General features: G+C 39.9%; 1 protein-coding gene across 1 annotated transcript; it reads left to right on the top strand.

The window, feature by feature from the left end:
- The first annotated feature begins 1,320 nt into the window (after positions 1-1,320).
- LOC141348931 (cholesterol 24-hydroxylase-like) lies at positions 1,321-14,965 on the top strand. The gene is made up of 15 exons (XM_073853247.1): positions 1,321-1,518; positions 1,649-1,726; positions 3,391-3,472; positions 3,555-3,628; positions 8,273-8,359; positions 8,713-8,851; positions 8,950-9,063; positions 9,163-9,319; positions 10,539-10,610; positions 10,683-10,755; positions 10,831-10,915; positions 11,012-11,122; positions 12,565-12,653; positions 13,248-13,314; positions 13,489-14,965. The coding sequence occupies exons 1-15, from the start codon at positions 1,385-1,387 to the stop codon at positions 13,627-13,629; spliced, it is 1,503 nt and encodes a 500-aa protein (XP_073709348.1). The 5' UTR covers positions 1,321-1,384; the 3' UTR covers positions 13,630-14,965.
- The last annotated feature ends 328 nt before the right edge of the window (positions 14,966-15,293 follow it).

Here is a 15,293-nt window from a genome sequence, read left to right as displayed (position 1 = left end):
ATATTCTTAGGCCGGGATTAAATAACAGCGATTAGGAGGTCAAAGAGCAAGGTAACAAAAATCCATAGGATTAAGACTGCAGTGAAATCTTAAGGATTCAGTTTATCTTGTATATAAAAAGAGCTTAGAAATACATTGGCTAATGAAAATCGGTCACCAAAAGATACTACAGCGATTTGTAGCATGTCAAGGGTGAAAATTACATTCTTACAGCTTTAGAAGTTGGCCTGACATGGACCTTAAAATGCTGTCTCAAATAAGAGAGATAAAACAGTCAAGAAAACAAAATAATGTAGACAGAGGTCAGTTTTCTCAAAATGCACCAGTATATCAGATCCACATCAGAAGTCTGGGCTCTGCAGGCACCCTGCCAGTACTTGGTGACTACACAGTGCTGTTTGCTCTCTCAGAGCTACAGGAATCTAAAATTTCCTCTGTTGGTGTGGCTGCGGAGCGCCTTCAGTACTCGAGTGCTGTTCGCCACCCACTGAGACCACAGATGTAAGTGATACAGGCCACACATGCTATAAACCCTCTGAGTGGAGGCCTGATTATAGCATTAATCAGCTTTTTTTCTTTTCTTTTCAATTAACTGGTTTGAAGACTGAGAACTGTGGTGATCTTTTCTAACATTGATAGATTCTGTGTTCTACTTTAAACACATTAGAGGGCATCCTGTGGTGTAGGATAACTTTAACCAAAATTTTAAAACCAGTCCATTAGGTCATTAAATTCATTCCAGTGCATCAATAACCATTTAATTTGGATCTTTCCTACTGATGACATGTGAAATGTTAATTAAATGCTGAACAAAATGACTAACCATTAGGCTGCAAGTCAAAAATTGGCGTAGAATGAGAAGTGCACAGTGCAGAGTCATGTGACAATAAGATGCATCAATTTCAAACAAGTACTTCTATGGGAGCAGATCAAACAAATGTGCATATGGTTACTTGGTTAGAAACCTAATAAAAATTTGTAATTGGGTTTATTTTATTCTGATGTGATTTATAACACGTAGTACTGGCACAATGACGACAAATGTATCTATTATGAATAGCTTTACACATCTATTGCTTGATTATAAACTGTAGCCTATACTGCTTTGCTATTGTAAGAGCTTTATGTCCTATACAGTCAGAACCATTAATGTGTATAAATATCCTACTAGAAAATGTATTAAAAATATATTAAAATATATTAAAATATTTATCTCAGTATATTGGTTTGCCATCGGAATATAGAAATAGAATAAGATTAATACTGCCCTCTATCGTTCAAAAACCTTCGAAACAAGTCAGTAGACCCGGAAATAAAGACTTGAAAGCGTCAGATATTTTCATAGCAGTAAGGCAGATACAGTGAGCTACTGTACAGCACCATCATGATTCCAGAATGGGTGTCATATATGATGTTTTACCTGCTTACCACTGTTTTCTGTGCATTTTTTGCATATTGTTTGTATGTTCATCATATTCATCAGAAATATGACCATATACCTGGACCTCCAAGAGACAGGTAAGAAACTTTAAAAATTAGTTCCCTTTACGAATGTGTTTGATACAACTACATAACATATATTGCAATAATACTATGTTATTATGATTAAAACTGAGATAAACTAACATGAAAACGAATATCCTGACAGTTTTCTGCTGGGACATTCACCAACTTTTGCCAGAGCGACGAAATCGGATAACTTCATACAGGACTTATTTCTTCAGTGGTAAGAGCAAAACAATTTTGCAGAAACCCATCAGAATAGTTGCAATTTGTTATTTATTTGTTTATTTGTCTTGTCTTGTTTTTTATTTTGTCTTTCTTGTCTAATGACGTGTTGATTTGCCTTTCACCTACAGAATAATGCTACTGATACGTGACAGTGCGTTATCATATCACATGCAGTGATACTGCATAGGTCATACACACACACACACACACACACACACACACACACACACACACACACACACACACACACACGCACACACACACACACACACACACACACACACACACACACACACACACAAAGGGTTGGGTTACCTTACCAAAAAGAAGTAGTATACTTCAAGTATATTTTATTATTTTATTATATAGCTATGTAAGTAAGGTTCAAGTATATGTTTAAGTATGTAGTAATTATAAAAATACCAGATATCAGGTATATATCAAATATCAGTGTACTAGTATACTTTTAAGTGTACTATTTCAATTCTCCTTGGAACTAAATTGGCCCACTTTCTAGTATATAAAATTATACTTTCATGTAAAAAAAGTGAGTGAACTTATAGGTACTATAAGATAATTTACTAATTAAATACTTTTAATGCATTTTTAGTACACTTTGAAGTATACTCTCAGTAAACTACTAGCTTTTACTGCAGGTATACTCGTAAGTTTTCTTTAAGTGAACTTTACATCATACTTTAAGTATGATCCTGTTTAGGAATTAATTGTATATATTTTGTTATATAAATAGCTGAACATACAAAACATAAAAAGAAAGAAAAGGATATCTGCTTGTAAATAAAAACATTTTATTCTAGCTTCATGGATTTTTTTTTTATAAACACTTGAATGTAAGTTTCATAAATAAAAATAAATAAACAACATTTTGAACAAAAAGCTAAAAAAAGACTACTCATGTTAATCAAAACGTAGATGTCAATTAACACCCTTGACAGTCATTATTACCTCTTCATGGGTTGACATTTTATTCCATAACGTTACACAGTTTTACATGTCTATGGTTTTGATGGTTTTTTTTTTTTTGTCTGACAATTGTGTTAAATCACACGTGTAAGCATCTGTTGTTTTGCTTTCTTCTTCACTTGTGTTTTGGAAATTCTGTACAGAAGATGTGTAATAGCATAACAATGATCACAGATTTTCAGAGAAAAAGTATAGCTCAAATATATTTAGACTTGTAAGTGTAAGAAGTATATAAAGCACATTTGTAAGAAGCACATAAAAAGTAGACTGAAAGTATACTTTCATATTTTTAGTTTAAAAGAAGTATACTAATAGCATTATTTTTCGTAAGGGTTACATGTTTAATAGGGACGTTCCATAGTCGTAATGGTTTTTATACTGTACAGACTATATTTGTACCTGGTATCTGGACTCTTAAAAGAAATACTTCAAAAAAATCTAATGTCACATTATATACAAATATCAAAATATCGCCTAGCATGTGTGCTTTTGAGAAAGTGGTTTCCACTTCTGACATTTAACAAAAAATCTAAAATATATCCAAATATGCATTTATTGAATGTATTACATTTATTGAACTATAATAAAACCATACTGTTGTTTCACTTATGTCCTTATTCAGATACAGTTATATAGATGCATTCTCAGCAATGTGACCGTGTTCTTGTTTTTAAGGGCAGAAAAATACGGCCCTGTCTACAGGCTGAACAGTTTTCATTATGTTGTGATCAAAGTCCATTGCCCTGAGGCTACAAAGGTAAATATTTAAAATTGTATTAATGTTCATAGTCAGATGCCACGCAGTCTAATAAATACAATTCTGTGCCCTGTTATTGTAGACACTCCTGATGTCACCTAAGTATCTCAAAGATCCCTTTGTCTACAAACGCCTCTTTAACTTGTTTGGGAAAAGGTAAGCTTTAATTTGTTCTGGATATGTCCTAGCTATTGCTAGGTGTAGTCTACTGTCATTATCAGTACATTGATAGCAGTGGGCTACACTTGTAACAGCCGGTGCTGGATTGACGAGGCGAAAGTCAAAGTCAAATAACGAATACTTTTAATCTTGATTTCCAAGGAAGAGACAGGGGATTTCCAAACACACTGAACACATTAGACATCAAAAACATCCAGGAACATTAAGGAGCATTGACGTTAAATGACCGACAAAGGACTGAACTCAAAGACTGACTTATAAAGCAAACTAATCAAGACACACAGGTGAAACAGATAATGACTTAACAAGGACTAAACCAAATCATACAAACTGATAGGGGGAGACAGAGGGAGAAACCAAATCTCAACAGTGCAAACACAAGGCAAAAGACAGGAAACATAAGGAGACATGTGACATTATCTCCCCCTCCCGGTAGGCGCGTCTCGCGCCGTGATAGAAACACCAGGGAGGGGGGGCGGGCGCCCTGGAGGCCGTTACGGGGCAGGACCTTGCTGGGTTGAGGAGGCCTCCAGGGCGGAACAGGAAGCCGTGGCGGGTCAGGCGGCCACGGCCGGACAAGCAGTTCGAGTGGCCATGGCGGGTCAGGCGGCCACGGCCGGATAGGCAGTTCGAATGGCCATGGCGGGTCAGGCGGCCACGGCCGGACAGGCAGTTCAAGTGACCATGGCGGGTCAGGCGGCCACGGGCGCACAGGCAGTTCGGGTGGCCATGGAGGGTCAGGTGGCCACGGCCGCACAGGCAGTTCGGGTGGCCATGGAGGGTCAGGTGGCCACGGCCGCACAGGCAGTTCGGGTGGCCATGGTGGGTCAGGAGGCCATGGCCGCACAGGCAGTCCGGGTGGCCATGGTGGATCAGGAGACCATGGCCGGGCAGGCAGTTCAGGTGGCCATGGCTGGGCAGCCCCCGTGGCCTTGGCCTCCGTCCTCGGCCACGTTGGCTAGGGGTATATAGCGCCCCCCCAAAATTTTCTTTGGGGAATTCAGGGGTTTGGCAGGACCGTTTGACAGAGTGGGCTCTGTAAGGCTGGACAGGACCAGCGGAGGCTCTGGAAAGTTGGGCTGGGCCAGCGGAGGATCAGGAAGGCTGGGCGTAACCAGTGGGGGTTCAGGAAGGCTGGACAGGACCAGCGGAGGATCAGGAAGGCTCGGCTGGGCCAGCGGAGGCTCTGGAAGGCTGGACGAGACCAGCTGAGACTCTGGATAGCAGGATGGGACCAGCGAAGGCTCTGGACGGCTGGACGGGACCAGCGAAGGCTCTGGAGGACTGGACGTGACCAGCGAAGGCTCTGGAGGACTGGACGTGACCAGCGAAGGTTCTGGACGGCTGGACGGGACCAGCGAAGTCTCTAGAAGGCTGGACGGGACCAGCGAAGACTCTGGACGGCGCTCTTGAGGAGCGGGCTCTGGACGGCGCTCTTGAGGAGCGGGCTCTGGACGGCGCTCTTGAGGAGCGGGCTCTGGACGGCGCTCTTGAGGAGCGGGCTCTGGACGGCGCTCTTGAGGAGCGGGCTCTGGACGGCGCTCTTGAGGAGCGGGCTCTGGACGGCGCTCTTGAGGAGCGGGCTCTGGACGGCGCTCTTGAGGAGCGGGCTCTGGACGGCGCTCTTGAGGAGCGGGCTCTGGACGGCGCTCTTGAGGAGCGGGCTCTGGACGGCGCTCTTGAGGAGCGGGCTCTGGACGGCGCTCTTGAGGAGCGGGCTCTGGACGGCGCTCTTGAGGAGCGGGCTCTGGACGGCGCTCTTGAGGAGCGGGCTCTGGACGGCGCTCTTGAGGAGCGGGCTCTGGACGGCGCTCTTGAGGAGCGGGCTCTGGACGGCGCTCTTGAGGAGCGGGCTCTGGACGGCGCTCTTGAGGAGCGGGCTCTGGACGGCTGGACGACCCCAGCGGAGATTCAGGAGGGCTGGGCGTCTCCAGCGGAGACACTGCAGGAGCTAGCTCTGGGCGAGCGGTCACAGGAGGGCGCTCTGGCGGCGCGGTCACTGGAGGGCGCTCTGGCGGCGCGGTCACTGGAGGGCGCTCTGGCGGCGCGGTCACTGGAGGGCGCTCTGGCGGCGCGGTCACTGGAGGGCGCTCTGGCGGCGCGGTCACTGGAGGGCGCTCTGGCGGCGCGGTCACTGGAGGGCGCTCTGGCGGCGCGGTCACTGGAGGGCGCTCTGGCGGCGCGGTCACTGGAGGGTCAGGAAGGCTGGGCGGAACCAGCGGGGATTCTGGACGACTGGGCGGAACTAGCGGGAACTCAGGACGGCTGGGCGGAACCAGCGGGAACTCAGGACGGCTGGGCAGAACAATCTCTCCAAACCAGTCAATCAAGTCCTCTTCAACATCGTCCATTCTGTCGACCATCTTGGCCTGGGAATCAGGGACTGCGGCCATCTTGGCCGGGGAATCAGGGACTGTGGCCATCTTGACAGGAATAACAGGGCGAGGCAGGCGGTCTGAACTGTTGGACCGGTATGTAGAGGCTATTGGCGTTGGGTGAGCTGGTGCGAGGCATTGTGCTTCTGAGGGAGTTGGACGTTGGATAGGACAGGAATACTCTATTGGCTCCCTCTTAAAGTTGGAGCCGTTTAAATAGAGAATTATGCTAACCAACTCGAAAAACGGGACATCATGGACAGAGAGATTACAACGAATAACATCCTTGTCCAACCCCAACAGAAACACAATGCCAATAGAGGGGTCGGGTAAGCTCACCCGATGATAAAGCTCAATAAAATCCTCCACATACCGCTCCAACTCCCGACCGCTCTGCCTCAAGTTCCACAGGCGTTCGTCAGCACTGCAGTTTTGGTCGGTCATTCTGTAACAGCCGGTGCTGGATTGACGAGGCCAAAGTCAAAGTCAAATAACGAATACTTTTAATCTTGATTTCCAAGGAAGAGACAGGGGATTTCCAAACACACTGAACACATTAGACATCAAAAACATCCAGGAACATTAAGGAGCATTGACATTAAATGACCGACAAAGGACTGAACTCAAAGACTGACTTATAAAGCAAACTAATCAAGACACACAGGTGAAACAGATAATGACTTAACAAGGACTAATCACAGGACTAAACCAAATCATACAAACTGATAGGGGGAGACAGAGGGAGAAACCAAATCTCAACAGTGCAAACACAAGGCAAAAGACAGGAAACATAAGGAGACATGTGACAACACTAAGACACATTACCACAATTACTGGAGGGGAGGTGTGTCTTCTTGAAAATAAAAAAAGTCATCCAACCATTTCATGGAGTCTTCAGTTATAATCTGTGTTGTGATGAAAATCTATAAGAAAATAAAGACATAAAATAAGATATGTAAATAATGGAAACTAATACATGTAAAGTAAGTGATAATATGTTGCTCTATTCATGGGTCTCTGCACATTTTATAAAGCAATATGCCTATTTTTAGGATTTATTTGTCTTTTTATAGAAATGAACCAAGTGAATTAATCAATTTGACATTAGTTGAGTCTACACAAATATTGGATAGACTGTTTATATAGTAGGGCTGTCAATCAATTAAAATGTGAATTTCACGTTTGGTATAGTCTGAGCTGCAAATTTTTATCACAACATGTAGACATTTAACTAAAGCAAGTAAAAAAAACACAGTGTAACTTAAACTGAATAACAAAAAAACACAAACTTTAAATCTGCAGGTTTGCAGTATTGAACGTGGAATAGATTATATATTTGTAGGCTTTGTATTTTTATTTTATTATTTGTTATGTTGAAGTTGATGTTTTAAAAAAGATGCAGCAGACCTTGATGTCATGTCACGGCCATTCAAAGAAGTTTTGCATGCTCAAAATCCAGTGTAACTGCACCTTAATGCACATTGGTTTTGGTTTAATGCGGCTTAACCCTCTGGGCCTCCTCATTAAGGGGTCACACTTGGCTCCCTCGCGGTCAAAAGTGACCGAAGCCTTAAAAAGTAACTTTTTTTTTTCTTCAGGAAAATCAATTAAATATATTTTTGTTCAGTAATATTTTGTAATTATTATTTAGAATTTTGAGCATTTTTTATGAATCTATGCAATATTTATACAGTTTTAATGAGAAATTTTTTCCCAGTAGATTTATATTTTATATTATATTTTTTAATTAATTATGTATTTATTATTTTTCAATAAATACAACATTTCACATTAAAATAGAGTAAAAGCATTTAAAATCCATTTTTTAAAGTGAAAATTGCACCATCTAGTGGCATAAAAAATAAAAACTTGTGTAATGCCATGTAAACTCCTGTATCTCCCTATATACATATATACAGGGGCTTTGGGATTCCTATTGTTTTTTTTTTTCTTTTTATTGTTTCTTCATTTTATTAGGCTTTGCATTTAGAAATATATTCAGACATTCTAAAAGATAAATTTTGGCAAGGTTTAGATTTTTTTTGATTGGATAAATATCAGGTTTTGCATTTTTCTGCTTATTTCTGTGTGTGTGTGTGTGTGTGTGTGTGTGTGTGTGTGTGTGTGTGTGTGTGTGTGTGTGTGTGTGTGTGTGTGCGCGCATGTGTGTGCATGTGTGTGCATTTGCATTTTTTTATGGGATTTGCTTTGCCAGTGGTGTGAGAGTCTGAATCAATCTTCTCAGGTTCCTTGGAAACGGGTTAGTGACCGCTATCAACCATGACGTCTGGTACAGGCAGCGTCGCATCATGGATCCAGCATTTAGCAGCACGTGAGTCAAGTACAGAACATCTCTAATATGAAAGTGAAAGAAAGTGACATGACGTGTGGCCAAGTATGGTGACCCATACAAGGAATATGTGCTCTGCATTTAACCCATCCAAGTGAACACACACAGTAGTGAACACACACACACACACACACCGTAAACACACACCCAGAGCAGTGGGCAGCCATATTGCTGCGGTGCCTGGGGAGCAGTTGGGGGTTCGGTGCCTTGCTCAAGAGTCTTACCTCAGTCATGGCGTGGAAGGTCAGGCTCTCTAACCATTAGGCAAAGACTGCCCCCCTAATATACTGAATGAGACAGAGATGCTCCTCAACTGATGCTGTCTTATCCGTCAGATACTTACGAAGCTTGATGGGCACTTTTAACGAGATGTCTGATCGCCTAATGGACAAGCTGGAGGAAATAGCTGACACAAAAACACCTGCCATCATGCATGACCTGGTCAACTGTGTCACACTTGATGTCATTTGCAAGGTTTCAAACTTCTTCCTGCTCATTCAAATGAAGGGCTAATTAATGGAAGTTGAAATTAGCTGTTGATCAATACTTAGTAGTCATGTTTTCATCCACAGGCAGCTTTTGGTGTTGATCTAAATTTGATCAAGCAAACTGACAGCCCATTCCAGAAGGCAGTAGAACAGTGTTTAAAGGGCATGGTGTTCTATCTCAGAGACCCATTTTTTAAAGTAAGAGAATTTATCCATAGATTCTTATGTCACCCTAAATTAGTAGGGTTAATGCTAATGAATAATTTTGTGTGTGTGTTTTAATTTGCGGGGCCTCAGCTTTTTCCAAAGAATTGGAAGACTATACAACAGACTAAAGATGCAGCTGAACTCCTGCGTAAAACGGGAGAGAAATGGATACAAAAAAGGAAGACAGCAATAGAAAATGGAGAAGACGTTCCCAAAGACATTCTAACACAAATCCTCAAAACGGCTGGTATGGGGCTCACAAATGGCTAAGATATTAAATGGTTAGGAGTATTTTCCCTTTTCCCATTTGTAAATTTTGGTGAAAATTAGTTTTTCTCACTTTTCTCTAATGTAATGTAATTGCTCTCGAAACATGTTAGACAGTCATCTAAACAGGTTATCTTAACCAAACAGTTAAACTTTACTGCAAAATGAAACACTGCATTTTTTTTCTAATAATGCATTTATTAAAATGGTAGGTTCTCTATTGATTATAAAACATATTCAGCTATAGGTGCACAAATGCACAAATGAAAATACACATGTATCACCCATGTGAAAAATTAAACTAATAAATCTATAAAATCTTATACTATAAAACTATAAAAAATAAAGCTAATTAAAAGCTAATTAAAATTAAAATCTGGTTGTGCCACAACAAAATCTGAAAAAAAAAAAACTTCTGATGACTAAAGATCAGTCTTATACAGCGTTTTGCTTGATGAGCAGAAGCAAAATCAGTAATATTGTGAAATGATTTAACTATTCAAAATAACTGCTTTCTATTTGAATATATTTTAAAATATAATATATATTATGATATATATATAAAGGCTACATTTACAGCATCAATATAATGGTTGAGTACATTTTTTCAGGATTCTTTAAGAATAGAAAGATCCAAAGATTTATGAATATTTATATATGAAATAAAAAGCTTTTGAAACATTATACACTGTACCAAAATTGTAGAAATTAATACTTTTATTTCGCAAGGATGCTTTGAATTGATCAAAAGTGATGACAAAGACATTTAATGTTAATGTTACAAAAGAAAGAACAGAAAAGGGTTAACTGTTTGCAACGAGTCTGGTAAAGACATTACTGTGGAGCAAATCAGGTGCAATTACAAGTTTCTGAAATAATACTGATAGGGACAGATTACAGAAGTCTTAAGGCACATTTTAAGAAGTTAAACTGTTGAACTCGATGGTTAAAGGAATATATCTAACATGTTTGCATTGATCAACAATTATAAAAAAGCACAAACGTGATTACAAAACATTTTAAAGACTTAATGATATGGAAATAAAACAATAATAAAACGATATATTGACTTCTGAAGTCACTTCTACAACATAGGAATGTCTTTGAATTATACTAATTTGTGGGTTTTTCTCAACAAATATTAATATGTGCCTTTTACAGTCGGTTTTACAGTTAACTCTTTCCGTTTTTTGCTGCAGATGAGGAAAACGCTAATAACTCAGAAGATCATGAGTTGATGTTGGACAATTTTGTGACTTTCTTTATTGCTGGTGAGTTGCAGCTTTGTTTGATTTCTGTTTATAAACCCCGGCAATTGTAAACAGCGCTTGATTTTGTTGCAGGGCAAGAGACAACAGCCAATCAGCTCTCATTTGCAATTATGGAATTAGGGAGACATCCTGAGATATATAAAAGGTAAAAGTCTTTTTGTAAATGTGGACCTGTTAATCCATTTTGTATTACAATGCTTTGAATTTCTTCCCTTCCCAGGGCTAAAGCAGAGGTGGATGAAATCCTTGGAAAGAAAAGAGACATTTCATATGAAGACCTTGGAAAATTCACTTACTTGTCTCAGGTTGGTCTGAAAAATTTTTCTTTTACATGCTACAATCACAAATGGTTTTGTATCAATTACTTTAAATGGTCTTTGTGCTTTGACTCAATACTGCAGGTGTTAAAGGAAACCCTGCGTCTGTACCCAACTGCTCCAGGTACCAGTCGTTGGATACATGAGGACATGGTTATAAATGGTCTGAAAATCCCAGGAGGCTGTGCAGTTATTGTGAGTATTGCCAAATTCCAAATAAGGCTGGTCCGTTTATTATGTAGCTATCGTGGCAATTTTGAAATCAGTCCAGAGGTATGGCGAGACGTCACGGATATCACCCATGTGAAAAATTAAATTAATAAAACTATAAAATCATATACTATAAAACTATAAAAATAAAGCTAATTAAAAGCTAATTACCTTTTTTCAAAATTATGTTTGGTTTCTGTCCAATTACACATGGACATTGAGACCAGAAAACTTAAAAGCCCATCTGGAACAAAACAGCATTAGCTTCTGAAAGGTCAAAGCAAGCCACTTACAGAGATGCAGGTAGTGTGACAGGGCTATGCGTCCCGTTCCCTCTCGGGGAACCATGGTTACAATTGTAACACAAGACGTTCCCCTTTAAAGGGAACATGCACTGCGTTGAAAAGTTGTGGGATCGACAACACCCACAACACACTATGCTGATGAATACTTGTCTAGTGTGAATCATGGCAGGCGCAGCTATGGCAGAAAAACTTGAGAGCCTAGCGTCGATTCCAGGTCTAAATTAGAGAATCTGAGAAATGTATGTGGGGAGGACCAGCGCACCTTGTCACAAACATCCTGTCGGACTTGTAACCCAAAGATTCACTATATATGCCTTACCCACCAGAGCCAAAGTTGTTCTACATGGCTTGGTGGGGAATGTCGGAGCCTCAAGGGACAATGCTGTATTGGAAGAAACATAGCTCGCAAGCGTCTGCTCCACCGTAGGCATCGCCCCATATCCCTGTTTATTCAACCCCTTAATGTTTGCGTAGTCTGACCGACTGGGGTTGAAGAGCTGGGCTGAATATGGCTTAATCTATGACCTCGACACATCAGTGTGGAGATTGGGAAAAACAGCAGGCCCAGATGTGAAGGTTGTGGTTTAACAGGTGAGGGCAGAGATAAGGCATCTGCGAGCCCCACATCCTCAATTACACTATACCTCAGCAGCAGCGGTTGTTATGAAAATATTCACGTATTGGAATGCTTGGGAAAGATCACGTAACATTAGAACAGTCTTCTGTTTTTGCCGCCTTCATTTACTTACTCATTTTCATCACTTTTGCTTTAAGTTCTGGCACTGACTCGCTAAACTGAGCATTCAGTCAGAGTTCTCACTTGCACTGATAAGAGCCAATGTGTGGAACATACCAAACAAACTAGCCCGACAGACACTGGCTGATGGTCCGATGTTGACGACGGCCCACCGTCAGCTTGGTGTGCCCCAGCCTTTAAGCTTCCTGGTCTCTAAGTCACTCCGCACTCTCATCATTCCATTGGACTGATTTCACATGCTTCAAGACTTGATCATGCAGACATGTTACCTCAGTGTTTCGATACCGTGCAAGTTCCCTTGAAGGGGAACTAATTTTGTATGAATATGTAAGTATTTTGAATACTTTCCATATCTTTCCATACAGTTGAGTTCTTATGTTTCCCAAAGACTGGAAAAGTTTTTCAAAGATCCGTTGAAGTTTGATCCAGAGAGATTTGATGTGAATGCCCCAAAGTAAGTCATAATCACAGTCTCATTTTACCCTTTGTTGTAGTATTTAAGTATGCTTCATTCATGCCATAATTATGGTAATTACAAGATTATAATTTCTGACATTCTACTTTAAGATGTTCATGTCCTTAGATACCTAATTATGCATTTTCATGGCAACATGCATTCTTGCATTAATGCAATCTTTGTAATTTGATTAATGATTAGACAAAACCACAATACAACAAATAACAGTTAAATAAAGAGTTTTTTTTAACTGTGTACTAGCTGCTGTATTGTATGTATGTTTGTTTGTTTGTTTGTTTGTTTTGTTTTTTCAGATTATTGTGTTTTAATATAATAAAATACAACAAAAGCCAATTACAGGCATTATTAAACATAAATAATATGAAATAACTGCTTAAGTACATTTTTATGCTAAAGCTGTTGGCATTTAAAAAAAAATAGAAAATTGTAATTAGTGTACAAGTTCAACGAAGAAGTGAGCGATTTTTGCAAGTCAGATTCTTGTAATTACAATATGTACATACGACATGAACACACCTTTATATTGTGACATTAATTCTGCAGTTTTTTAATTGTGTTCTTATCTGTAAGGCCTTATTACTGCTACTACCCATTTGCACTTGGTCCACGAATCTGTCTGGGGCAGGTCTTTTCACAGGTGATGAAGTGCACACACACACACACACACATCTGTATCTCCCTTTCTCTTTCAGGATTTTTAGACTTTCAGAACACGCAGACTTATGTGTTGAATTTTGGATACTTTCACAAATGTATACTTTTATTTAAATTTGCTGTGATCTTGATCACTCTGTTGTGTTTCTACATTCAGATGGAGGCAAAAGTTGTGCTTGCCAAACTGCTTCAGAGATTTGAGTTCAGTCTGGTTCCTGGTCAGTCTTTCGACATTAAAGACACAGGAACTCTACGGCCCAAGAGCGGAGTGATCTGCTACATTAAACAATGTTCATAGGATGTGTTTAACTTTGTTTTGTGGCAACTCTTGTGTACTTAGGCTTGCATACATCATTTTGTAATATTCAAACATTAACCAAAACAAGAGTCTCATCATCATGAGAGTTTTTTGACATATGTCAGCATGACATCAGAGCAAGTTAGACCACAGTTGGACACATTTCTAACCACCATGAATTTCATGGTCATCTGTTCTGTGGTGTGTTCATCTGAGTGAGCATTTTCATTTCTTCCTTATACATATGCAGTGATGATACAGAGTGAATAACTGCAATTTTTATAGCTGATCTAAGTCTAAACCAAGTTTTGTATGCTGTGACTGCTAACTACTACTTCTAATTTTTAACTATTTGCAATCAATTTTATTGACACTACCATTTTAATAGTAATTTACAAGTCTGACATAGTGATCGTATGTCAGTGCAGTCCTTTTCAGTTTGGAGGATGCCTGTAAGTTAGCCGTTGTTTGATGACTTTCACCGGTGTATTTAGAAGGTGCATCCTTTAAAGGTGCCATAGAATGGAAAACTGAATTTACCTTGGCATAGTTAAATAATAACAGTTCAGTACATGGACATGACATACCATGAGTCTCAAACACCATCGTTTCCTCCTTCTTATATAAATCTAGTATTTGCAAAAGACCACCGAAAAATAGGTAAATTCCAACATAACAGGTCTGTTATGCAACTTCCCCGGGATCGTTAATAGTTACGCCTCCAACATTTGCATCGCCCAATCATCGGTAACGTCAGCACCTCAGTTAAACAAGGCGAGTCACTCAAGGGACACGGTTAGCTTAATGCTAGCACTAGCCTGTTACATTGCTATACATAGGATTTCACTTACCACAAACAGAAAGATGACTGCGCTGATGATGGTGCATGATGGAGAAATAACTGCGTTGATGATGGCCAATGATTTACAGATATGGAGAATCACTGACGAGCAGCTCAACTTGTGTGAGCTAGAGCTCCTAATTAAATATATATTTTTATCCATGTGCAAGCTATTGAGCTCTGTGAAACAGCCAATCAGAGCAGAGCTCATTAATATTCATGAAGCTTCCAAATAACAGCATTTAATTCCAGGGGCAAATCCTAGAGTTGTAAATGGACCTGTAAAACCATTTCTGGAGATTTTTTGCCCTTTCCTATGCCATATACCTTCTATGTAGATATCAGAGAACAATTTAAAAATATTGTATAAATGCATTCTATGGCACCTTTAAATCACCTACAGTCTACATATTCCAATAGGGTTTTAAATACTGAGTTCATATTCATTAAGTTAATTATAAAATGTAAGAAATAAACAAAAATATTTTCAAGGTATTCATGTTTTTTTTTTTTTTTTTTTTTTTTTTTTTATGAATACATTTCAGTCAATTAATGAATTTAGTTAATAAATGCTTTTCGGTCTCTTTCAGTCATTAATGGTCTGCATGGCCACAGGAAGAACTGACACACACACACACAGCACCCAGAGTCTTCAAAGTTTACTGGGCAGATACAGTGTGTATACTTTTATTCCATATTTCATGCATATTTATTTATCATTGAGCAAAGACTTTTAACACTGATTGGATAAACAAATGTACATTTTGTTCTGGATATGTCATAGCATTGCGCTAGGTGTAGTCTAGTCTCAGTATCTCTACAT

The sequence above is a fragment of the Garra rufa genome, chromosome 13 (assembly GCF_049309525.1).
Source record: "Garra rufa chromosome 13, GarRuf1.0, whole genome shotgun sequence".
Classification (NCBI taxonomy): domain Eukaryota; kingdom Metazoa; phylum Chordata; class Actinopteri; order Cypriniformes; family Cyprinidae; genus Garra; species Garra rufa.
The sequence above is the reverse complement of the archived record's forward strand: the minus strand, read 5'-3'. Positions and strand labels throughout refer to the sequence as shown.

Coding starts and splice junctions, on each gene's coding strand:
- LOC141348931 (XM_073853247.1), top strand. CDS start 1,385: ATGATTCCAGAATGGGTGTCATATATGATGTTTTACCTGCTTACCACT. Junction 1,727..3,390: donor CAGGACTTATTTCTTCAGTG/GTAAGAGCAAAA, acceptor CTTGTTTTTAAG/GGCAGAAAAATACGGCCCTG. Junction 12,654..13,247: donor TTTGATGTGAATGCCCCAAA/GTAAGTCATAAT, acceptor CTTATCTGTAAG/GCCTTATTACTGCTACTACC.